Source organism: Epinephelus fuscoguttatus, linkage group LG5 (genome assembly GCF_011397635.1).
Source record: "Epinephelus fuscoguttatus linkage group LG5, E.fuscoguttatus.final_Chr_v1".
Lineage (NCBI taxonomy): Eukaryota > Metazoa > Chordata > Actinopteri > Perciformes > Serranidae > Epinephelus > Epinephelus fuscoguttatus.
This window is the reverse complement of record NC_064756.1, coordinates 16,907,677-16,932,816: the sequence shown is the minus strand read 5'-3', so window position 1 is coordinate 16,932,816 and position 25,140 is coordinate 16,907,677. Positions and strand designations below refer to the sequence as shown.

The 25,140-nt window shown below is 41.7% G+C and overlaps 1 protein-coding gene across 3 annotated transcripts in view; it reads right to left on the bottom strand.

Moving 5' to 3' along the window:
• The window catches only part of LOC125889375 (arp2/3 complex-activating protein rickA-like), a 108,114-nt gene that overhangs the window by 11,049 nt on the left and 71,925 nt on the right, over positions 1-25,140 (bottom strand). For 2 of the 3 annotated variants that reach the window (XM_049577281.1, XM_049577288.1), the window contains one exon: positions 8,750-8,876. In XM_049577281.1, coding sequence (XP_049433238.1) covers positions 8,750-8,876 — 127 coding nt within the window. Of the gene's footprint in view, positions 1-5,689; positions 6,197-8,749; positions 8,877-25,140 lie in introns of those variants that run through there. The other variant, XM_049577286.1, reaches the window with a different exon arrangement.

Genomic DNA, 25,140 nt, shown 5'->3' with positions numbered 1-25,140 from the left:
AGTGGTGTAACAGTATGGATGTACTGTATGTTTGAATACAGCTACAAGTCAGGCAACGAGCAGCAGCACGGCTGGATTCAGCACACCACCTCACTACCTCACGACTTCCAGTGAGACACAGCTTGAAGCAGGTGAGTTCTGTAATTGTATGTTGCTGCTGCAGGCATGTTTCTAATGTAAATATGGCCAAATCCAGACACATTTTTGTTGTTTCTATCAAATATAATATCACAATATTCACATCACTTACACATGCAACTCATCCTGGCCTGTACATCTGGAATGTTTTTGTCCATTTGTCCACACATGGAGGCTATGAAACTCTATTTTTACAATGCCAATAAGTTGGCCAAGCCTTTAAACATTTCTAAACCTCCACAGTGACGGAAAACAATGGGAACTGTAGCTTGCACACAGATCCTAATTTTCATTTGAATGCAATATTGCCACATATTTGACTTTCATTCAAGTCCATTCAAGAATACCAACAGTATCTATTATTAAAATCTGTCTGACAAACTTCTATTATTATTAAAAGTAGCACAATAAAATATGTTTGATGACAAATACAATTTACAGAGGAAATATGGCCTAACTCAAAATATAATCAAAGTATAGTGCAACTATCAATATTTATTCAAGTTGTCAACAGGACATATTAAAGCTAGAACAGCTAATCCACCTAATCTGCAGAACCCTAATCCTGCCTATGGCACCAAAGTGGCTAGAGTCGGCTCTGTTTCCAGGTTATATTTTATATTATTTGCCCCATGTGGTGACCGCCAGTATTGTGCATTTTGGCTGCATAGTGCTGCGTACACAACGCGCTGTGTCTGTGCATGTTGTGTACGCATTGTGTACACGTACGTTCAATCAATCAGCAAGTATATTATGGCCCTAAGGATATGATGCATTTTAAGAGACTGATTTCAAATGACATTTTGGGGGGGTTTTGTGTTTTTTAAGGAAAAATTGTGGGACTAATAAAGACTAATGAAGTCTTCACTGTGCATCACTTTATAGAGCTGTTTACCTCCTCCGCCTTTTGGCCAAAGAAACACACCCACACCAGAGTGCTCATTTGTTTATAGGGGATTGAGAGTGACTTTTAATTTTGGGGAGAGGTTATGTTAAGTCTAAAGACACTGTCAGTGTGTAATGTGTATACACTGTAACACAGAGTACAAGTGTGAGGAGATTTCCAAACTTTAGTTTGGCTGTTTATTTTTCATTTTTAAGGTAAAAGCACATGTAATGGTATATTGGTATAATATTAGAGACGATGCCTATAGGAGTGGCTGTGTGAACATACCTTACATAAGGAATGGAGTTTGTGTTCCTTTTATCAGCTAATTATCCAGTCTATTGGCAGGATGATGGTTTTTGAATGGATTGTGAATGCTGGGTGTCTCCTGATGGACCACAAGACCGTTATCTCATCACCTTGTCTCATCCTCAGGCGTACAGCTCAATCCTTATAACACAATAAATCAGCAAAATGTACATTTTGACTTTGATGTTAAAACCTACAATATTTTTGAGACTTTGGATGCACACAAATCAACATTACAGTCACTTATGTGTTAACCTTTTGGTTTGTCTGTGTGTTGTTTCTGTCTGACGTTCTTTGGAAACATGTTTCTTCCACTGTATTCAGTGTTTGCAACAGGACCTACCCATATTAAAATAAATGATAGTGGCCTCTTTGTCCATCCAAAAGGGGGGGGGGTTGGAAGCTTCATGGGGGTCATCAGGTCATCTAAGCCACTGGTGTTACTTTGGGGCCCAGGAGGTGTCTCGCCTCTTCACCCCCAGCCATCGGCTTGCTTGCTCTGCTGCTCCTGAGAGGGCTTTGATGGTCTGGCGTTGGGCTTGGCCTCGAATCCCAAGGTTCCTAAGTAGCCTGATGGCTGACTTGCCCATGAAGCCTCTGCAACCGACTTCCACTGGGCAAATCTTAGCTTTCCAGCCGCGCCGTTCAGCATCAGCCGCCAGCTCCATGTACTTAAGGGCCTTGCGCTCAAAGGCCTCCTCCACAGCATCCTCCCAGGGAACTGTAAGCTCTATGATGTACACAGAGTGGAGTGAGGCAACCAGAGGATGAGATCTGGACTGAGGTTCATTGTGGCAGTCTCAGATGGGAAGCAGAGCCTTTGATTCAGATCTGCCACCAACTTCCAGTCTCGTGCACCTCCGAGCTGACCGATGTCCGATGTTGTAGGGGCTGTGGCTGGCTTTGCACCTTCACGGACGAACATTCTAGCAGATGCTGGATGGAATGATGGAGGAGGCAGGGCATTGATTTTTGTCCGCCTGGTCTCCAGAGCAGCTGCTAGGCATTTTAGGACGTGGTTGTGCCGCCAGGTGTAATGACCCTGTGACAGGCTTGTTTTGCAGCCAACCAAAATGTGCTTGAGGTTTGCTGGGGATGGACAGAGGGGACAGGTGGCGTCTTCTCCGTACCATTGGTTTAGGTTAGAGGGGGAAGGCAGGATATCATACGTGGCTCGCAAGATGAAGCTGATGTGAAATGCTTCCATGCCCAGCAGCTCCCTCCAAGAGAACTTCCTCCTCTCAACTCCCTCCCATCTCATCCACTGACCTTGTTTTGATTGTGAGACAGCCTTTGCACATCTTGCTGCCTGCTCTTGTCGCCGCACCTCCTCAACAACCAGAGCTCGGCGTTGAGCTGGTGCTGCCTTATGCCAGGATGGTCTGCTCTCTCCAAGGCCGAGGCCTCCCCTCCCCTGTTGCACAAGGCCAACGATGTCACTGTGCCTGAGATCTGACTTCGCCTGCTGAGTAGCTGCAGCTGGGGTCCATTTCCTTCCAGTCACAAGAGTAGGAGCTGCTTGGGCTACGCAAGGGTCACGGGATTCCCTAAGTGTCATTTCCAATCTTACCTTGGAGCATTTGAACTCTTCTGCGAGGCTGGACACAGGAAGCTCAAACTATGATTATGATTCAATAATTCATTGATTATGATTCAATGAAGTATGATTCAATAATAAAGTGTAATGTATTGACAAAATTATACGAGCGTAAACAGGACGACATAAGATTGCAGATTACCAGCAACTACTTGGACAGCTGTATTACGGTAATAACTTCAGATCTGTAGGATATATGTTGATAGTGAGATTCAGCATTGTGACTAGGGGTAAGTAAAAATATTTATTCATGCATAATATATGTTTTTACCCCATATCAATATCAATTTGGATCACTATTACCAACCCAACTGCAGACTGCAGGCTGGTACTGAAGTTACGCCCCTTCAGAGTATACTGTTATTGTTATTATTATAGTTTACCCTGGGAAGCACATACGGACAGATGTGGTGAAGTTATCAGTGTATATTCATGTAACTGATAACATAGAGAACACATTAACCAAGACATTCTTGTATTTAGTGTAGATATCTAAATATGCATTATAAAGCAGCGATCAGTTTCACATGACGTGAAATTGCATTAAAAAAATCATCAACGTACAGGTTGTCGCCATGGAGCACTTTTATGTCCCTACCAATGTGAAAATCAAACCTACGCCTTTGATTAAAGCCAAGGTGCTACAGACTAGCTAACTGACTGGATGCCCATTAACATTATAACTCCTATTGTGTGTATTTATTATTATCATTTTGTAGATTTCAAGCACTGTTCTTTTTTGAAGTGTATTTTTATTCATGTATTTGTATTATATAACACAGACAAGAAGGAAAAAGGCAGAGACAAACATTGAAAAAGTCAATTACTGTTAATGTGTTAATGTTACATGTTGTGCATTGCATTTCAAATAAAAGTCCAAAAAATAAGTCTAAGGTCCATTTTTGGTATTTTTGGTACTCACTATAGGGGCTGGTTTACTCCAGAAATATACATACTGTTTATGTGTATGTTGAGGAGCTGCTGTATGAAGATGAGTTATCCTCCCCCAGAAATTAGAATTACGATATGTTTCTTATATGATTCCAATCCAGTCCTCTTTTGCTGTGGCTCAGCATTTAAATAACATTTATCAGATTTGATGGTTTAGTCACAGACTTTCCCAAAAAGTGTTGTGCTTTTCTTTCACAAATGTGGGAATGAAATTGAGTTAAAATGTACAAAACAGTAAAATTTATCTTGCCTGGCCGGGCAGCTCTCTGGGTGCTCAGCACCCCTAAACCTCCTAGAATCATCCCTGATCCAGACACTGAGCACTAAACCAGCACAGTCCTTTCTTACATCTAATTCTGCGCTGACACCAGAACCTCATAAACAACAAATGAAAGTGTTCTCCAACCAGAAGAAGACGACACAGAGGAGTACAGGAGGGCTAGGCCCAGTCTGCAGAGAGGCATTACATCTGCAAAGCAGGAATACAAACAATGCATTGAAGACAACTTCAATGAAAACAACCCCCATGCCATGTGGCAAGGTGTAAGGAATATTATTGACTACAAACAGAGCAACAGCAACCCCACCTCAACTGACCCCTCCCTCCAGGACCAGCTATACACTTTCTTAGCCTGCTTTGAGGACAGCTCCAGCTCCAACAGGGGACCAGACCCAGACCTCCACCAACACCAGTTTGCAAAATGTTTCACAAACAGATATCAGCTGATAATTAACATTAAGACAATTATTCTTTATATGCAAATCCTGCATTATCTAATTAAGTATGCACAAATTTGCATACATTCCCAGAACTGAAATCTGAACTAAAATAAACCTAAATGTGTAATTGTTATGTTTTCTTTCCACTAGTCTGAAAGAAGAAGCAAAAAAGGCCAAAATCTCAAAACTGACCAGTACATGAAAAGCTGTTTTCACCTGGGGTATCTCTCCTTCAGCTGGTTACAATCTGCACTCCTCACCACTAGATGCCACTAAATCCTATGAATCCTACACTGTTCCTTTAATGTTGCCTCCCAGTGGACTTGTTCCTCCATTTTCTCAATTTATTCATTCATTCATTTTCTCAATTTATTCATTCATTCATTCATCTTCTAACCGCTTCATCCTCTTGAGGGTCGCGGGGGGGCTGGAGCCTATCCCAGCTGACATCGGGCGAGAGGCAGGGTACACCCTGGACAGGTCGCCAGACTATCGCAGGGCTGACACATAGAGACAAACAACCATTCACGCTCACATTCACACCTACGGACAATTTAGAGTTACCAATTAACCGAGTCCCCAATCTGCATGTCTTTGGACTGTGGGAGGAAGCCGGAGTGCCCGGAGAGAACCCACGCTGACACGGGGAGAACATGCAAACTCCGCACAGAAGGGCTCCCACGCCCGGGATCGAACCGGCAACCCTCTTGCTGTGAGGCGAGAGTGCTAACCACCACACCACTGTGCCACCCTTTCTCAATTCATTTCTTGCCTATTGCTATATGTATAAACCAAAGTAAGAGGAGAAACAGGTTAGATAATACATGTTTATCTTTAATAAATAAATGATATTAAATAGGAACCTGCATTAAATAAATCACAATATTGGTTTTACAGGGAAAGAAATGTGGAATAAAAATCCTTCTTCAGGCTTGTTTCATTAGATCTTTACCCACACTTTACCAGTAAATAAAATGCAGTCCATCAGAGTTCAAAGTGAAATAGATTAACTGTGAGTTACACACACACACACACGCACGCACGCACGCACGCACGCACGCACGCACGCACGCACACACACACACACACACTCTGAGCTGGACCCTGGAGCAGACTCAGTTGTTTCAATATTACATTCACTTTCATGCTGTTCACATTCCCCTCCCATTGTAGGCCTTGTTGGCAGAGCCCTCCGATCACTACGCTCTACCTCTGCCACCATTGTCTCTTAAACTCAGAACATCATGACATCACCTGAGTGCAAACACACCAACTTGAGCACAGATGGTGAAGGCATACACCATCATTTTTAGCTCCTAACTAGGGTAACAACAAAACATGATTAACAATGATTATGTGTTTCTTGATTCTGATTATACACTGATTATTGATACATTCAGTTGAGTAAAATATGAGTAAATATTTCCCACAGAAAGCAAATCAGTCAGATATTAGAAAGTCAGTACAAGTGCAATGAACAGTGAATGCAAAAATCAGTAGCCCACAACACCAATATTCATTCAAACACAATATCAAGAAGAATAGTGGAGTGACTCTTGTAGTTTCCAGAGCCCCATGCAGTCGTCATGATGGATCTACAGGACATGAACGAGACAGAACATACAGTGAGAAGAACATTTCTGCTGTCAACCTGGAAAACATAACAGTTTTCAGCTGATATACCTTGGTCTCGAGAAGTGAAGTGATTATGGCGAGGCCTTTCCATTCAGATCTGAAAATGAAAAGAAAGATCAACTTTGTCAACAATCTCATGTCAGAATGGGTGGAAAACCAAACAGCAGCTTACCTTGGCAGATGAAAGGCAGCTCTTTATGGCAGTCTTCGTCCAGCCACTTCAATTCTTGTGACTCTTTTACGTGGATGACCTTTCCACAGTGGTTGTTTAAGGGGTCGACAAAAGCGCTACTGCTCCAATGAGGTTCCTTTACTCTTTGCCCTGAAACCCAATGCCAGGGGACGTTTACACCAAAGATGGAGCGCTCCAGGCCGATCCACACTCCACCAACCAAGCCGCTCTTATTTTGTAGGAAAGAGTTCACTGCGTCCTGCACTGTCTGGTTGGTGATTTGAACCAGGGCGGAGTTCTTGCTGTGGCAGTGCTGCAGGGCATCAATCCAGCTTTTGTGGTCCGGGTAGAACCGGAGACCTGCATCAAATAGGTGACACTGAGAGTCTGTGCATGTCGCAACTAGGGGTGCTGCCAGAGATTTTAGACCCCATGAAAGAATATAATATTGGGCCCCCACAGATCATCCTTATAGGCTACATTGTTGTAACAAACCACACCTGCAAAACCCATTTGAGGACCTGAAATATTAATAATAAATGTATGTTTGCAGGCTGGAGTCTCTGCTGTAGTCCCATGGTAATCACCTCACATATAGTCTACTGGCATTGAGCATTGGTGTGTCACATGATTCATGATTACATGAACTGAGAATAAAGATGCATCACTGATATTATTACCAACAAAAGCTGCACTATCATAAGTGGCCATAGGATGGCAGTCTTTATTTAGCAGTGCCTTTCCATGTACCTGGTGTAAAACTGCTAACAGTAAAATCAAATCTCCAGTGAGATGGAGCATAGTTTATAGTAAAGCATCTACATCTGATTCTGATGATATATATACATATATAAAAACTGCAGTTAGGACTACTGTCTGTAAAAACATTTTAACACTCACAACTAAATGAACATAGTTGCACCTTTTTCTTCAACATAACTAAATGTGACATCACTGAATTGTTACCCAATATTCAACTGGACTGGTTTGAGACTGATGGGACCTAACTCTGTAGGTATTCTAAAAACAAGGATGCATAAAGTATTTACCAGATGTGTATTTTCTCTACATGTTGTTCCAATAATTTAAGTTACCAGTAACCTAATTTTGTTAAATGAGAATAAAGATGGCTAACTGATGTTATTATGATGGATGACTTAAAACCCTGAGGTCTGCACATACTACTGATGCACACTAACACTGTAAGTGTGTATATGGTATACTATGATATAGTAAGAACTGCTTTATGTGATTTCATGTCATTGTTATTCTGACTTTTTGGTTGAACTATTAACAGGAATGTGATGAAACATTCAGGTAAGATCTCACCTAGGGTTAATGATGGTGGGTCTCTGGAGCTGTGTCGACATGAAATGATTTCTGATGAAAGTATTGATTAAATTTAGGCTAAATACACAAAATGTAATGACTGCAATGATGTTATGAGAGGATAATGTTGATCTTTAGAGTGTATTTCAGTGAAATCAAACCAACAGATTGATATCATTGTACTGTGCTTGAAGCTGGCTTCAAAATTAAGACAGGATATTGTTAACAAAATGCACTGCACACCCACACGTCCTCTGTGTCTCCGTTTCTTTCACTCTGCCACACACACTACAAAAGCATGTAGACTCTCAGTGATAGTCAGGAGTGTTTGATCTGTCCAAAGCTGCACGACATTTAGGTATACAAGCGATTTTACACATTTCATAGAAAATTATTAAGCATCAGAGACCGTCATATAAAAGCCACATATATAATTTGGATCAATATGATGAACCAGCACTCACAAGTTTCTGTAAGTAATATATGTGCTTGATAAGTGTTGTTTTTACCTCAGGCAGAAATCTGGATCATTTAGACCATTTTTGGTTGAGCGATACTTTTTTAGATTTAAGATATATGGTGTTAATTAGTTTCCAAGTCATAGAGAAGGACGTGGTGCCTTTTAAGGGTCAGATTTCAATATATTTTGTCCATCGTTCTGTCATATTTTAAATGATATTTTGTTTTTCTTTTTGTGGTTTTTAAGGATAAAAATATGGGACTAATAAAGACTGAACAGCATTCCAGTTTATAGTTTAACTCACCACAGTCGTTCCCTGAGACAGCATATGAATGAAGTTGTATCAACATGTCATCTCTTGATGTCATCAGGAAACAGTATTTATTGCTGTGGGGAAAAATGTAAAGCTGATCACAAATCTGAGTTGAATCAGATGTCCCATCAGTTATGTGCTGCTACATAGTGTTTTTAAAGTAAATATTTATCAAATGACAGAAATATGCTGGCTCATTATGTTTTCTATGGCCACGAGTCCACACAACAGATATTTACTGTGTATAAAATGTGAAGTATTGGCAGGTGGGATCTTCAGTACAGAGTCTCCTGCAGTCAGCAACAGTCGTCACCTTGTGTTTGGTGTCACCTTTTGCAAACGTAATATGATGCGACTCTGAACAACCTGATAAATAAAAACATAGAAGAATCCAGAAAAATAGTTAGAGTCAGAGTGCAGACAGATTTCTTTAACTTCCTCATTATTCATTTCCTCTATGTGAATTTGTTAAATCCATTTCTCCTGCAAACATGCTAATAAAGTGTTTGAAGTGCACACATCTTGTTGGGCTTCATGCCAGGAATTAATTTCAAGTAGTAAGTGACACTCTGACAGTCTGTCATGTGGGAGACCAAGTTCATTTCAACATGAAATGATTCCCTCAGCTGTGACAATATAAGTCATCCTGCTCCTCTGACATTAGCTTCATTTAAGGAAACTGGGTATTTGGACATTTGAAAAGCATGTGAATTTAAAAACAGAGGAACTCTAAATAATGTTTTAATATGTTTGAAGAGATAACACAGCTTGTCAAATGATTAAAGTGCTTACCTACTGACACATTCAGATGCACACACTGATGGTTTGCAGGGGAATCATAGCAGAGGTTGATCTCATCATTCTTTCGTGTAAAGTTGGTAATGGTCAGGTTGCTGTCAGTCACTGTGACTCCGGGGAGGCTGGCATTATTGGATTTACAAATGCCCGACATACATTCACACTTGCTGCCTCCTCTGCCACAGTATTTAATGGTTCGACCATTATCTTTAGGAAATGGGAAAGTGGCACTGCTTCCCTCCAGCAGCCACACCTGTCTTTCATTGTGAGCTGTTGCTGCAACATGACACATACCCAGCAGCAGCAAGAGATGGATGAACTGTGCCATGGCTTCTGAAACCAAAGAAAAAAGTTTACAGATTAAGGAGAGAAGTGCACAGCACACCATGGATCCAGATTTAGCTCATCTATTCATGGGAATATAATTTGCATATTTCAACTTGCAGCAACATTAGTTGGGAACGTAATATGCAATATGTTGAAGTAAAAATATTCAAGAGTCTTGATTTTTCTTGATTTCTAATGTGACAAACTTGCACCTAATTAAGCAATATCACACGACAGGGAGCGATGTACTGTAGCCTATGTCGTCACGGCTGTCATTCGGTCATAGCGGCCGAGTGCCAAAGACAGTTACAGCCGTGACGATATACAGTCCAACATCACTCCCAGTTCAACAACAGTTTATACAGCAATGCTGAGTAAGGAAATGTTAACAACACGTGATGAAATAAATTATTTATTTATGTTATGTAGCTCCGCTGAAGAAAAAAAAAAAACAGTTCCCCCATTCTGTTGCCAGGCAACGCAGCACACACGCCAGGAACTCACAAGCTACTTTGTATTTACATTGATCTGCAACTGTGTAACTTCGTCCAGTTCAGCTGATGAAACGTTGACAAACCTGGATGTTGGCACGGCCGGATTCAGCTTCCACTCTCCCTCATCCTCATCAGTACCTCATCAGATGATCATTGATTATGTATATAGTATAACGTTATAGTGTCAGTTTGCGTCAATGTAGCGAGTGTGACAGTTGGTTAATTAACGGTTGTATTTATATTTATACAACAGTTAGTTCCGGCCCTGCAATCTGATTGGTCGACAGACAGTAAAACTGTGATGATATTGGAGTACAACATCACGGTTATTTCACTGTGTATGTATCACAGCTTATTGCAATCAACAATCAAATCAAAACTGACGGTTAGTGTCAGTTAGGTCAGCAGTTGTGTTGTAGGCTAATTAATTCATCCACTGTCAAACAGCCAAAAATATGGATTTATTTCCTAAAATAAGTTTTGAATTGAATGGTCATCAGAGGAAGATGAGGGAGAGGAGAAGCTGAATCCATCTGAGCACACATCCAGGTTTGTCAGTGTTTCATCAGCGGAGCTCAATGACTTGGAGAAAAGCAACATACTGTCAGATCAGAAGGCAGAGTCGGCTGTGCCTGTGAAGCGACAGTCCACCATGCAGTCACCACAGACTTATTTCACCGGCTGCACAATTAATGGAAACGTGCAGATAAATGTGTATAAAGAGTAAGTGCCTGGCGCACCATGTCTGCGTTACATAGCAACGGTGACAGCGGAGTCCTGAGGGAACAATTTTTGTTGGCAGAAGACAAATAAAATGCTTAAATTATCTATTTTGTCCTCATTTTTCAACATTTCTTAATCAGCATCTCTTATTTAACTGTTGAACTGTTGTATAAAAGCAATATCACACTCAAGCTCGTGATGTTGTACTGTGATATCGTCACGGCTGTGATTCGGTCGTAGGCACGAGGCCGCCGATATCACAGTACAATATCACTCCCTCTCGTGTGATATTGCTTAATTATAACACCTGTGAGCTGAGTGATTTCACTGTTACATGTCCCAGTGATGCTGTACTCTATATCTGCACTCATGGAATGCCTCTCGTCCAATCAAATTACTCGGTCGGAACTAACCGTTGTATAATGTGTAATAACACACTAATTAATCTATAATTTCCATACACAACTTTTCTACATCAAAATAAAAATATCTAAGTCTAAATATATCTACTTGTATTAAGTCGTTCTACATGATTAAACACCAAATGACAGTATCCATCTGATGTTAATGCTGTATGAATTCATCAAAAACTTACCCAATAAATGAAGACTTGTGGCTCTGTAAAATGTGTTAGGAGGGTGGGTAGGGAAATGTGAACCGGAGTCTTCACTGTGCATCACTTTATAGAGCTGTTTACCTCCTCCGCCTTTTGGCCAAAGAAACACCCACACCAGAGTGCTCATTTGTTTATAGGGGATTGAGAATGACTTTTAATTTTGTGGGGAGGTTATGTTAAGTCTAAAGACACTGTCAGTGTGTAATGTGTATACACTGGAACACAGGGTACAAGTGTGAGGAGATTTCCAAACTTTAGTTTGGCTGTTTATCTTTTCATTTTTAAGGTAAAAGCACATGTAATGGCATATTGGTGTAATATTAGAGGGTAAATATGAACCCACAAAAGATATACCAAAGCAAACTGACAGCACATCCTAAATCAGTATAAAACAGCTTTATGTCTGAATGGTTTAAAGTGTGAAGACGATGCCTATAGGAGTGGCTGTGTGAACATACCCTACATAAGGAATGGAGTTTGTGTTCCTTTTATCAGCTAATTATCCAGTCTATTGGCACGATGATGGTTTTTGAATGGATTGTGAATGCTGGGTGTCTCCTGATGGTGGCTGGTGGTGTCAGACAGCATTTTGACCAGACTGAGACTGTGACAGCAGTTTAACTGCTGGAAGATGGTGAAGGGGTTCAGGTGGTAGCTCATCAGTTTGATGTGTCTCCAAGTGTGCTGAGCCGACTATGGAGACGTTACTGACAGACTGAGCAGTACAGCATGAGACAAGGTTGTTTGACAACACCCACACAAGATGTACATTTGACTTTGATGTTAAAACCTACAATATTTTTTGAGGCTTTGGATGCACACAAATCAACATTACAGACACTTATGTGTTAACCTTTTGGTTTGTCTGTGTGTTGTTTCTGTCTGACGTTCTTTGGAAACATGTTTCTTCCACTGTATTCAGTGTTTGCAACAGGATCTACCCATATTAAAATAAATGATAGAGGCCTCTGTGTCCATCCAAAAGCTAAAAACAGCAGTTCCCTTTTTCCATGAACTTCATGCAAATCCAAGTTCAGAATCCGAAACAATGTGGAGGGTTTTTTTCAGTCCTACAGGATGCAAATATCTGCTCTCTGGGTGATGCTTTTTAATAATCAAGAAGATAATGTAAATGTATTGGCTTATGTGAGCAGCGTACATGAGACAATGCCTCTTTTGTTGAAGGTGCTAGTTGTACAGGAAAGCTGCTGAGGTCACAGTCTTGTTGACATTAAAGTCTTTTTAAAGAGAGACCTGTTCCGCAACAACTGGGGATAAAAATAATATCGAGTTAAGATCCAAAACAGGTTTCCAAATGTATCTAAAATAAAGATAAGCTATAAATCAGATGCAAAAGCACAAAATGTTTTTAATGTGTTATATAAAGGACAAATCCATATACCACTCATACTAACGAAGCTCAGCGTAAGTTCAATCAGGAAGACTTTCTTTGTGCTCATCCACTCACAATTCTTTCCCTCCCACTCCCACTGCTTCCTCTAATCAGCTGACCATGGGTGTTCGCTCTTCTAGTTATCCAGTCAAACTTTGCCACGATCCTTGTCAGCCAATCAGGATGCCACTGCAATACCTTAAACCTGCTGTCTGCTCTGCTGCTGTCAGCTGTCATTTTATGCAGAACTGTCACGCCCTCCTCCAGCCATCATATCCAGAGTCCAGGACGAGCTCAACAAAGGGTCATTCCTCTACTTATCCAGATCATTGGCACATCTCCATCTTCCTCTCATCTCATCTTCACCACCTCCACCACCACCACTGTCTAGACCCTATTCCCTATTTGACTATGGATTAATCACCCTCCTTAAATCATACCATCTGGGGGTCAGTCTCTACTGATTGAAATACTGATTAATTGACACCATTTGACTGGTTAATACCATGAACATGAAATATGGTTCAGTAATAAAGTGTATTAATAAAATTATACAGGAATAAACAAAGTAATTTGGAACCAGAGCCTGCAGACACCATCAGGGAGTTCCCGTTTTCCATCAGGGGTGAGGATGCAAACAATGCACACTGTCTAATTAGCTGTGGAAAAGTGTTTGGTGTGTCGTTTTTGTCAGTCTACATTGCTTCTTTTAGAGCTTGAGTTAAATATGCTTCATTATATGTGTGTGTTTTTGTCTGCAGCATGAAGTACTGGAGCTGCTGCAGGAAGAAAACATTAGACTTCACCTCCTTTCTGCCCCAGCAGGACTGCACTACAGGCAGTCACCTCGGGAGGATAAATAACCTGGTCAAACGGGGAATACTCAAACTTAGATCAAAGAGTAAGAATTTACAATAGTGTTGGAGTCTCCAGGGATTCATGGCTGGAGCAGTATCTGCACTTGGTGAACATGGAACGGTCTTCATCAGGTGTGAGTCAGAGCCACTGGCCTGTTGCTATTGAGGTCTTTGGGGTGACTGATACCACGCAGGATGTTTTCCACAGCTGTGGCACTGTGCCCAGCATCTGACTCAGATTGGAAATGTGCTTCACTATCCTCCACAGCTCCTCACAGGAATTAAGAAGCCTTGAGCTTATATTTCATATAGCTGAGCTATACTTAAAGGAAATGGCCACTTTAGAATGAAAATACAGACAGTACTTACTGATGGGTCCATGTCATTGGTCCGACATCCCATTAGTCCGACTGTCCGGGGTGCTGAACGGCTCGCGGCGCACCATACGGCCGCCGTGACCGGCTCTGGGTCAGCTGGGAAGGCTTGAGGCAGAGCAGGCTCACGGCTTATGTGTTTGTCACTTTCTTTTTCATTTTAACCCACACTATGATCTTTTCCTGACCCTAACCAAGTGGTTTTTGTGCCTAAACCGAACCAGACCTTAACCACAGGGCATCATGATGATTTCGGAATAGACTTCGGAACAATGAGTTTAATATGATCAGAACAAAAGGATGTCGAACCAATGGGCTGTCGGACCAATGTGCAGTTCCCCTTACTGACCCTCGTGCCAAAAAGAAGTCCAGTGTAGTTTTTTAATCCACAAAACTCCTTCGGAGGATAACAGCTAGCCAGATTTTTCCATACACTTGAAATGCACGGAACCCACATTTTGAAAATGTAATAAAACTCCGCTAATGCATTTCAAAAACGTCAGAACAGCTCGTCCATCGTAATCCAAGTGCCCTGAAGCCGCGGCATGCAAAATTTACTTGAAAAGATGTAACTCGCGCGAGTTGCCATGTAAACACAGTACGCCTGCAGGGCAGGCTAACTGACCATGGTGAGAAATGATGCTATGAAAATTGAGTAAATCACATCTTTTCAAGTCAATTTTGCATGCCGCGGCTTCAGGGCACTTGGATTACGATGGACAAGCCGTTCTGACATTTTTGAAATGCATTAGCAGAGTTTTATTACATTTTCAAAATGTGGGTTCCGTGCACTTCAAGTGTAGCTGTTATTCCGGCTAGCTGTTACCCTCCGATACCCTGAATGAGTTTTGTGGATTTAAAAACTACACTGGACTTCTTGTTGGCATGAGGGTCAGTAAGTACTGTCTGTATTTTCATTCTAAAGTGGCCATTTCCTTTAAGCTTATCTAACACCTAACTGGTAGTGTGAGGTGAAATGGCATTTTTGTTTTTGTCATTTTGTAGCAGACAACATTGGTCTCCTTCTATCTTTGAACAAATGCCTCTCATCATAGGATAATTTGGATATTTTGAAGTGGGCTTATATGGGGTACTTATCCATAGTCAGTGTATTACTTACAGTAGATGTCAGTCTGCACACCATCAGTTTGGAGAGGCGGGCAGGAGTCTGACATGGAATCCAAGCAGTGCAATGCTGTGGATGGGGTCAGCAGTAAAGTATACTTTAGCCGCCTAAAATGAAGTCCTGCCAAACAAAAATCAATATCAGTTTGAGTGTACCCTATACTGAGAATATTTTCATCGCCTTAGCTTTCTGTTCTGTCAGGGAAGCTGTTAATGGCTTCCCTGACAGAACGGACTGTCTATACTCTTGTCAAAGCCACCAGACTCCATTGACAAAAACAGTAAGTTTAGCTTGCTGAACACGGGAGCAGCTGGTCTACCGCTGCCTCGACCTGTCACTTAGTTTGTGCTACTGTGTGACTTTTGTCTCATTTAGACTTTTATTGGCAGCCAAAAATTTAGCATATAATATAAAAATATTTATATAGTTATTTCCAAGTTGATAATATGGATACCAATACAGTTTTTCCATTTTTATAAAAAGAAAAAAGAAAAAGAAAAGAAAAGAAAAGAGAAAAGGAACGAAAGAAAAAAAAAGGTGGAGGACTTACAGAGACAGTATTATCTCACTAAAACAGTGGTAGGTGGGATACACCGGAAAAACAGGTACAACCAGTACAGGTAATTCATTTCAGCACGATAAGTAGACCTTCTATAGATGGAATAAGAGTCTTTTCAGATCCAATTTGGTCAATATGAATAAGTTTAGGTATTTCCCTCTAATCTTCTTGCCAAAATTTTTGCATAGATCTTTTTCTCAGAGTTAAGGAGCAAAATAAGGCGATATCCTGCACACTGTAGAGGATCCTTATTAGGCTTCTTGCCTAAGCCTAATAAGGATCTTCTACAGTGTGCAGGATATCGCCCTATTTTTCTAAGGGAAACTTGGGAGGAGCCTGGTAAGTAACCTTTTCCTTTAGCTTCATTAAACACCTTTTGCAATTTGTCGGCTAGTAGTGGAGAGAACATTTTAAAGAAATTAATACTATAGCCATCTTCACCTGGAGCGTGGCCACTGGCCATATTGTTAATAGCATTTATTATTTCAGTTAAAGATAATGGACCTCATTCACAAACAGTGCCTACGCACAAATCTGTGCTTAAACTGTGCGTACGATCATTTGACGCACAAATACGGGATTCATCAATATTTTCTTACCCGAATTTGTTCTTACTCTGCGAACAAATTTAGAACTGCCTCAGACCATGTGTACGCACAAATGAGGAAGGCTGACTGACTTAGAAGATGCAAACATACCTTTTAAGTACATGCAGAGTCTATAAAACCACATTCATAAAAAACAACATTTAACATTTTTTAAAATAATTAGTTTACTAATATATTGGCCAAATGGATTAAATTACCATGAAATTGACACACGTTCACCCTCATCATTGTGACAATTAAAATATTAACAATAACATGAACAGAAAAACTATCACTCCATCAGCGTGCAGATGATCTGTAATGCTGACCGCTATATCCTTAAGGCTGTGGCCCGCTGGCCAGGAGGCACCCACGACTCATTTATTTTGCAAAACAGTACAGTGGGAATGCATTTGGAGGCAGGGGCTGTGAGAAGTGGATGGCTTGTTGGTGAGCATCTTTTGTTCTAGCCTTTTATTTATTTCAATTGTTTTAAGTTAGTATTTTCAATAAGTCTCTATTCCGTTAATGTTAAAATGTTATATTGTTTGGGTGACCGGGGATATGGCCTTAAAACATGGCTGATGACACCATACGCAAACCCTGAAACCCCTCAAGAGGTGCGCTATAATAACATACATGCTCACACACGCGCCGTAGAGCACACTTTTGGCGTGCTTAAGGGCCGTTGGATGTGTTTGGATCAGATACGGCCAGTGGCAAACTACTTTATACCCCTGAGAAGGTGTGCAAGATCATCCTGGCATGCTGTGTCCTCCACAATCTTACAATGACCCATGGCATTCCTGTAAGACCTGGCGCCATCGCTTCTAACAAACTGTGAAATTTACTACTTCTCTCCTTGCGTAACCGCTTCCTTCATTCATGAATCACCTCTAGGCAAGCGGTTTCCTTATATGAAGAAATGGGGGCGTGGTAGTATGCTGATGGCAGATCGCTGACACGCGCCTGTCAATTTAGAATGGTTCTGATTTACTAACATACGCACAGTGGTGAGAACAAAATTGGCCGGTACGCACGTGTCATGAATCCGACGGTGATTTTGCGCAAGTACTTATTTTTTGCGGAGAGTAAGAATATTTCTGTGCAGATATTAGTGAATGAGGCCCATTGGTCTTTCAAGGCCCTTCTGTCATCGTTTAATAAAGCGGACATCTCTATTTTGCTGAAGAACCTGTCCAGGTCTTCTGGGGAGGGATTGACCTCTGAGGAGTAAAGAGTTTCGTAGTATTCCCTACATCTTTTATTAATATCTAGAGGAATTTTTAATATTTCACCCTTGTCTGATTTAATAGCAGGAATAAGACGTGAGGACCTGGCCTTCTGAAGCCGATAAGCCAATAATTTCCCTGCCTTGTCCCCATTTTCAAAATATTTTGATTTCAAATGGTACAGATCAAATTCGGTTTTCTTGTTCATTAATTTTTTTACTTCAAATCTGGCCTTTTGTAGCTCTGTATACAGCTTTTCATCCTTCGGGTTTGCCTTATGTGCTACTTCCAAATCTGATAATTTTTTAGTGGAATCAGTTAATTTTTTTGCATTTAATTTCTTTTGGTTAGATGCAAAACTTATAAGCCATCCCCTACACATATCTATGTATGCCTCCCCAACTGTAGCAAAGGACTCTACAGATTCACTATTAGTGTCAAAAAAGAATTGTGTTTCTGTTTAATTAATTCCAATAATTCCACCAAACTTTGGTTTAGGAGCAAGGAGTTATTAAGTTTCCACATAGAGGGCCTACTGTAATATGTGAAGGGGGAAAAAGTCAGTGTCAAAGGGCTTTAAATCATATTTTTAATATCAGAATTCCAGACATTTGAAAGAACATCTTGTGTAACCCAAAAAGCATCTATCCTCGAATATGATTTATGAGGGTTTGAGTAAAAAGTATAGTCTCTAGAATCAGGATTTAGCAACCTCCATACAACAAATAGGCCTGCATTCTTATATAAATTAGTAAGAGAGGCTGAAACTGTTTGATCAGAAGGCAAGGGTTTACTACTCCTATCTAGAGTTGGATTGGGAACAGCACTGTAATCGCCTGCCATTATTATAGGTTTGCCAGCATATTGTGATAGAATTGTGTTGAGACCATTGAAAAAGGGGACAGAATGAGTATTTGGGCCATATATATTAATGAATACTATAGGTTAACTGTACAATAGACCTTCAGTTATAATATATCTACCCTCAGGATCCGCTAAGGAATCATGAAGAACAAAAGGTATCTTTTTATGAACCAGAATAGTTACTCCCCTGCTCTTGCTGTTAAAACCTGAATGAAAGACCTGTCCCACCCATTTTTGCTTTAGTTTGAGGGCCTCAGACTGAGTAAGATGGGTTTCTTGCAGCAGAGCTATTTGTGATTTAAGTTTAGCTAGGTGGCTTAAAATTCTAGTAGCTTCACAGGACTATTCAGTCCAGCCACATTCCAGCTACATACTGTTACACTATTCAATCTGGCTATTCCTCTGAGTTGCCATTTTGTTTCAAAGGGCCAAAAAAATTAATAAATGGTCCATATACCTGGTAACCATTTCTCCAACCCCTCTTTCCAAATTATCTCAGTATAAGATAGGCTGTAAAGCCTCTGTCCTAAAAACAAAAATAATAAAACTAAAGAAAAAAGGAAGAAAAAATAAAACAAAAACAAAGCAAAACAAAAACTGACATAGCAAAAGGCTGTGTCTGATGGGGCCAAGGGGCTCCATAAAAAAGTGATTAAAATAAAACATAAACTGCCAAAAACTATCCGCCAATGCTACTGTGTAACCAGGCTACCTGAGAGCATCTCCACTATATAAAAAAGGAGAGAAAAAGAAACCAAACAGCCTTGAGATTGTTTTGCAAAACCCTTATTTACAGATCAAGTGCATTTCCACAGAGCATAGCAGCCTAAGCATATTATATTTGTGTGCGGGCATGTGCATGCCCACATATTTAAAAAAAAAAAAAAAAACAAGGCAAAAACTTATTCACACTCCAAAATGGACCATTGTATGTGCGCGCACACCACAGCTCATATGACAGTGCGTACCCCCACAAACTTAAGAACAATAGGAAAATAAATAGCCTAAATAAATACCATAGTCCAGTACAACAACAGTTTTATCGGGAGTCGTGGGAATATCTCCCTCTCTATTTGCTTATGCACCAAAACAGAAAAATAGGATCCTTATACCAGGAGAGAGAAAAAAACCCTCTACTAATACAGACCGTGGATGAAACTCACTGGTCGAAGAGTCTGATCAGAAGTGAATGTCGGGCAGCAGTCGTGGGAGGTCAGCCCTGTCCTTGACCGGGTTGTCGTAGCTGTGCGTTTCGGCTCCTGTGTGGACAACAAGTCGGGCTGGGACCAGCAACTTGAAGGGAACAGTCAGACGATGCAGCGCGGCTTTTATGGCATTGAATTCCATCCTTTTCCGTGACACGTCCACAGAGTAGTCTGGGAATATCAGGAACTTTGAAGATTTGAAAGACAGCTCTTTTCTCTGCCGCGAAACTCTGAGGATCCTTTCTTTATCTTCATACCGGAGAAACTTGACCAGAATCGTGCGTGGTTTCTTGGCGTTTTCACGCTGTGCACCCAGACGATGGACGCGCTCCAGGTCCACAGCAGGCTGGTCAGCACCATGGTCAGCACAGGCTGGTCTCCTTAATCAGGTTGGACATAAAGGCTTTTATGTTAGATCCCTCAGATTTTTCGGGAATAAGTGCAAATCGAAGACTATTTCTCCTCGAGTAGCCTAACTGTCCATGTATACGATCCTCTGGGTCAGCTCCATTATCAAAGTCTCGAGTGTTTTCTGTTGTGCCGACAACGGAGCTAATTTGTCCTCCACATCTGATACGCGCTGCTCAGCTGTTGATACGAGTAGCGAGGGAAGCTAGTTCCAACTCAATTCTTGTAGTTGTAGTTTGTATTACTGGCAAATGGTCCTTTATAAACTTTTGAACTGAAGTTACATCCAGGATCAACTTCCGAGCCCATGGAGGAGTAGCGCTTTCTCCTTCAATTAGCTGGACTGGAACATCGCCATCTTGTTGGCGTGCAGCGACGGCGTTGTCTTCTCCGTCCTCAAATTGTTGTTGCTGCTCGCCGGTGCCTCTTTTCCCCCTCGGCATGGTGTCATATATAGCCTACAGTAGTGCTATTCTTTATAGTACTAATGAGTGTGGTTTTAGGCTCTTAAATGCGGTTTTGTATGTATTAAGTAGTATCAAACGGGAGAGCAGCTCGTGGTACGTCCTACCCCACCGAAGTCATTGCCGGAAGTGCCCTCTTGCTACTGTGTGACTTTGGTGAATCTGAACTAACCCTTTCAAATCTCAAATCTGACACAACAACACAAACAAAATAACCAATCAAGGCAGTGGTAGACTAGCAGCTCCTGTGCTCAGCTATGTTAAATCACTGTTTTTCTCAGTGGAGTCTGGTTTTGAAGAGAGTGATAAAACATGTCCCTGTTAAGGTAATTAAGGAATAGCAGTGAAGATATTCTGCATATAACATACATTTAAACTGTTACTGATTTTTAGGTGGCTAAAATATGTGTTGCTGACCCCTCCAAAGCAGTAGATTTCTTAACTTCCATGTTGGACTCCAGCCTGCCTCTCCAAACTGGGGACGCACTGACTGACATCTACTGTATGAAATATAGTGTCTATGGATAAGTACCCCATACAACCCCACATAAAAAATCTGCACCATACCTTTGAATCATATGTGATAAATGCTGTTTTTTTTTAGTAGTAAGTTCAGGGTGAGTGGGACAGTTTTCGGTTTTCTGCATTGTGTGAGATTTCTGGCTATGGATTTCAAAAAATAACCCAACATATGATACATTTCTGTTATGCTGAAGATGTTACCTATCCATTTGAGGAGGAAAGAAGATCTGATTATGTTCCATGGATGCATGGCATACCCTTTTTTGTGAACTGACTAAAATTCGTTTTTGTGTGTGAGATTTGGGTGAGTGGGACAACACATCTGATCACTGATTTAGCCTGTTACCTTTATTGAACATGCCTAAAACACAAATTCATGGATACATGTATCCGAATTCAGGTCAAAATTTCATAGAACATGGTAAATTATAAAAATATATGTCTGAAAACAACAATGTAACAGAAGTACAACATTTTTTCAGGTCAAAATTTCATTTAACACGTTACTCTGTGAAAAAAAAATGCCAACAAACAAAAACAAATCAGTCTGGGTACAGGCAATTCCTGCAGGTGAAGGTGTCTGAACTTTCAATTATCCCATTGTCCTCTCCGCAGGACTCATGGAACCAATGCTTGCACCCCCCACATCTGATCCAGTCATCAGCTCTCTTCGGACCCTCTTTGTGCCCATATTCCAGCTTACAGACATCACATGACACTTTGAGTACCTTCTTCTTTGCTTTTTGGCCTTTTGCTGGTGGGCTTGGTTTTTTCCCTTTTCCGCCGCTGGTCTTGCTTGCCACATAATTGAAATGCTCCTCACTTGTGAGATGGAAGCTTGGGGGCTTTGACCTTTTGTTTTTAGTCGCACGTACACGGATGGGTTTTGTTATTATGTCTGCGAAGTGTATGGGGTGTTGACAGTTTTGAGGAGAGGCTGATGAAGTGCTTGGGTGATCACCTGTAAGTGAAATGTATTAAAAAGTGTAAGCCACATTTCACTGGTGTCACAGATTGTGTTTGGAAAAAAAATACAGGCCACAAATTGCTGTACAAAATTGAAAAGGCCTATACCTGGAGGGACCTTGGACGGTGGACTGGAGAGCGACTCACACAGCGGACTGGAGAGAGACTCAGACGGCTGACTGGAGAGAGACTCGGATGGCGGATTGGAGAGAGACTTGCGCTATGTCCTATAAAGTAAATTGTATTTACAGAATAGAACACATAATACCAAGCCAACACCACAATTTGATGTACAAACTTAAGAAGGCCTATACCTGGAGAGGACCTTGGACGGCAGACTGGAGAGCGACTTGGACGGCGGACTGGAGAGCGACTCACACAGCGGACTGGAGAGAGACGGCGGACTGAGAGAGACTCGGACGGCTGACTGGAGAGGGAGAGTTTACTTTTAAGCACATTTTACAGACCCACATCACCAATGGCTGTACAAAAATAAAACAAAATATATTAACAGTAGGCCTATAAATTATAGGCATACCTGAAAGGGACCCTGGGCCATGGTCTAAAGAAGGGCCCGGATTAAGGTAGTGAAGGGTCTCGGGGGCTGTTGGAGCTTCATCCCGCTCAGTCATCAGGCTGGGCGCAAAAAGAGCTGGGTTAATGTGGGCAGGGTCAAGTGGGTAAATCCCACTGCCCCTGAAACCTGCTTGTGCATTGTGCACCGTGGCAGCACTTCTCCAGGCCATGGAGAGAAGGGGCAGGAAGAGTGATTTTGGGAGCTTCTTCCCACCACTCTCTCTGGTGAAATTGCGGCCCTCCAGATTCCAGTGGTGTTTGAGGCTTTTAAACAAAGACCTGTCAGCCAGCTGGAGGATGTGTGTTGTGTGGGGCGGGAAACAGAACACATACACATTGTTTTTTCTCATCAGTGTGAGAAATTCCATATTGAATACGTGGCTGCTGTGCCCGTCCAGCAGCAACACGTGTGGCCGGGGGTCGTCCTTGGGCAGCTGGGTGACAAACTGTTTCCCCCATTCCAGAAAAACCTCAGAGTTTATCCACCCATTGTCAGACACCCTGACAAGGGTGTTCTGTGGTGCCCTGCCACACAACCATTTGGCCCGGACCCGCTGTCCTTTAAAGACGATGAGAAGCGGCCCATACTCTCCGGCTGTGTTTAGAGACGCCAGCAGTGTGGTCGTCTCCCCCCTCTCATTGGCAGTGATTTCGTAACATGGTAGGCCTACTTCACCCAAAACCTTCTTTGATACAAAGTGGTCTTGTAGGCCTGTCTCATCGCAGTTCCAAATGTGTCCAGGTAGGTTCTGGATGCCAAGCTCAGTGATGATCTCATTATATGTGTCAAACCAGCACTGCACCGAGACAGGGTTAAAGCTGGCTGCTCTGGCAGATGATAGTGCTTCTGGCTACTTCAGCGAGAATCCTGGATTCCTCCGCATGAACCCTTCAAACCAGTAATGGCCTGCTTTGTTGGGCACAAGGCCTTTGATTCCATGCGCTTTTGCAAATTCAGCTGCATAGCGCTGTACCTCAGCTTTATTTACTGGGAATCCTCTTCTGATTAAATCCTTGATTTCAACTGCAAGCTCTGCCTCATCTTCCCTGGAAATGCGGGACTTACTGCCTGCAATATGCTTATATCCCTGCACAGTTCCTTTAACCCGCCTCTGTAGTGTCGATTTTGGCACATTCCAGGCCCTTGCAATCAACCTCAACTTAGGTGTGCCCCCTTTCTCCTGTATCTCCCTGTACTCCTCAGTCGCTCCCTTCATTCTTTGCTCATTCCATTTGTTTAACTTTTTGTTCTCTCCCTGTACTTTTCTTCTTGCCTTCTCATTCCCTCACTGCCTCTCTGGTGCCATTCTTTCTGCAGTGGATTAATCAGGATTAGTTTGGAAAGAAATCAAGTCTAAACTTTGTATAGGTTGACACTTGATGAACAAATGTTCCCTACTGTTGTTACTTTGAAAAGCCTTTACGTCTGCATCTAGTACACATATTATCTGATAACTGTGTTGCATTGTATTGGCAGGGGTGTGTGTATATGTGTGTGTGTGTGTGTGTGTGTCTGTGTCTGTGTGTTTGTGTGTGCATGCATGCAGTTTGTATTGGCTGGTGTGTGTGTGTGTGTGTGTGTGTGTGTGTGTGTGTGTGTGTGTGTTCCTCTATATATCCTATCATCAACACTAGGCTTGAAGAGTTGGGGACAATCTGCAAATTAGATCCTGGGAAATAATCTGTTATCATGCAGGCTGGGTACACTTGTTGTTTATGCTAGCTGTTTTGCTAGCTAGGTAGTCGGGCTAGCAGTAAAATTGAGGTGCTCCATCAATAATTGTGTAGTAGATTTTGGGTCTGCACACACAAGAAGGTTAGGAACTATTAATCTGGAACATATATAATGATTCTCTATGGCAGGATTGATCATTTTTATTCATTAAGAGTGCCTTTTGGTGCTGTCCCACTCACCCAAACACAGTTTGGGTGAGATGAGTGCAGTCTCTTTCAAAATAAACGCACTACGTTGGTACAACACCGCGAACTGACCAATGAGTGTAAGCAACTCTGATAATGTGGTTTCACAGCAAGGCTCAGCAAAAAAAGTTTTTATTTTCAATGACCAGGGGAGAAAATACAGCCAATTTACTTATACTGTCCCACCCAACCTGATGTCCCACTCACCCTGAATTAACCCTATGTTTTCTTTCTCTCTTTCTCTCTCTCTGCCTCTGTCTGCCCCCAGAGGATGCCAGACCTCCTTACTCCTTACCAGAGCCCAGCTACGTGAAGGCCAACAACACCATGTGAAAAACACCAGAGGCATGCAGACATGACAACACGCCCACACTCATCATAACACGCATTCACACTCAGTAGCAGTATATGTCTCTGATTGTTTCAAGTGAACATCTGTTTGGTGCTGAACAGAAGATCAGCTTATGGGGGGGTGATCAAACATCTTGCTTTACAGTAGTAGTAAAACCAGTTTCTTAGATAAAAGGTATGGTTGAAGAAAAGATGACAAGACACCATATTTAGAATTTGAAAGGTCATGACTCTGGCGCCCTCCCGTGGCAGTATGAGGATAAAAACA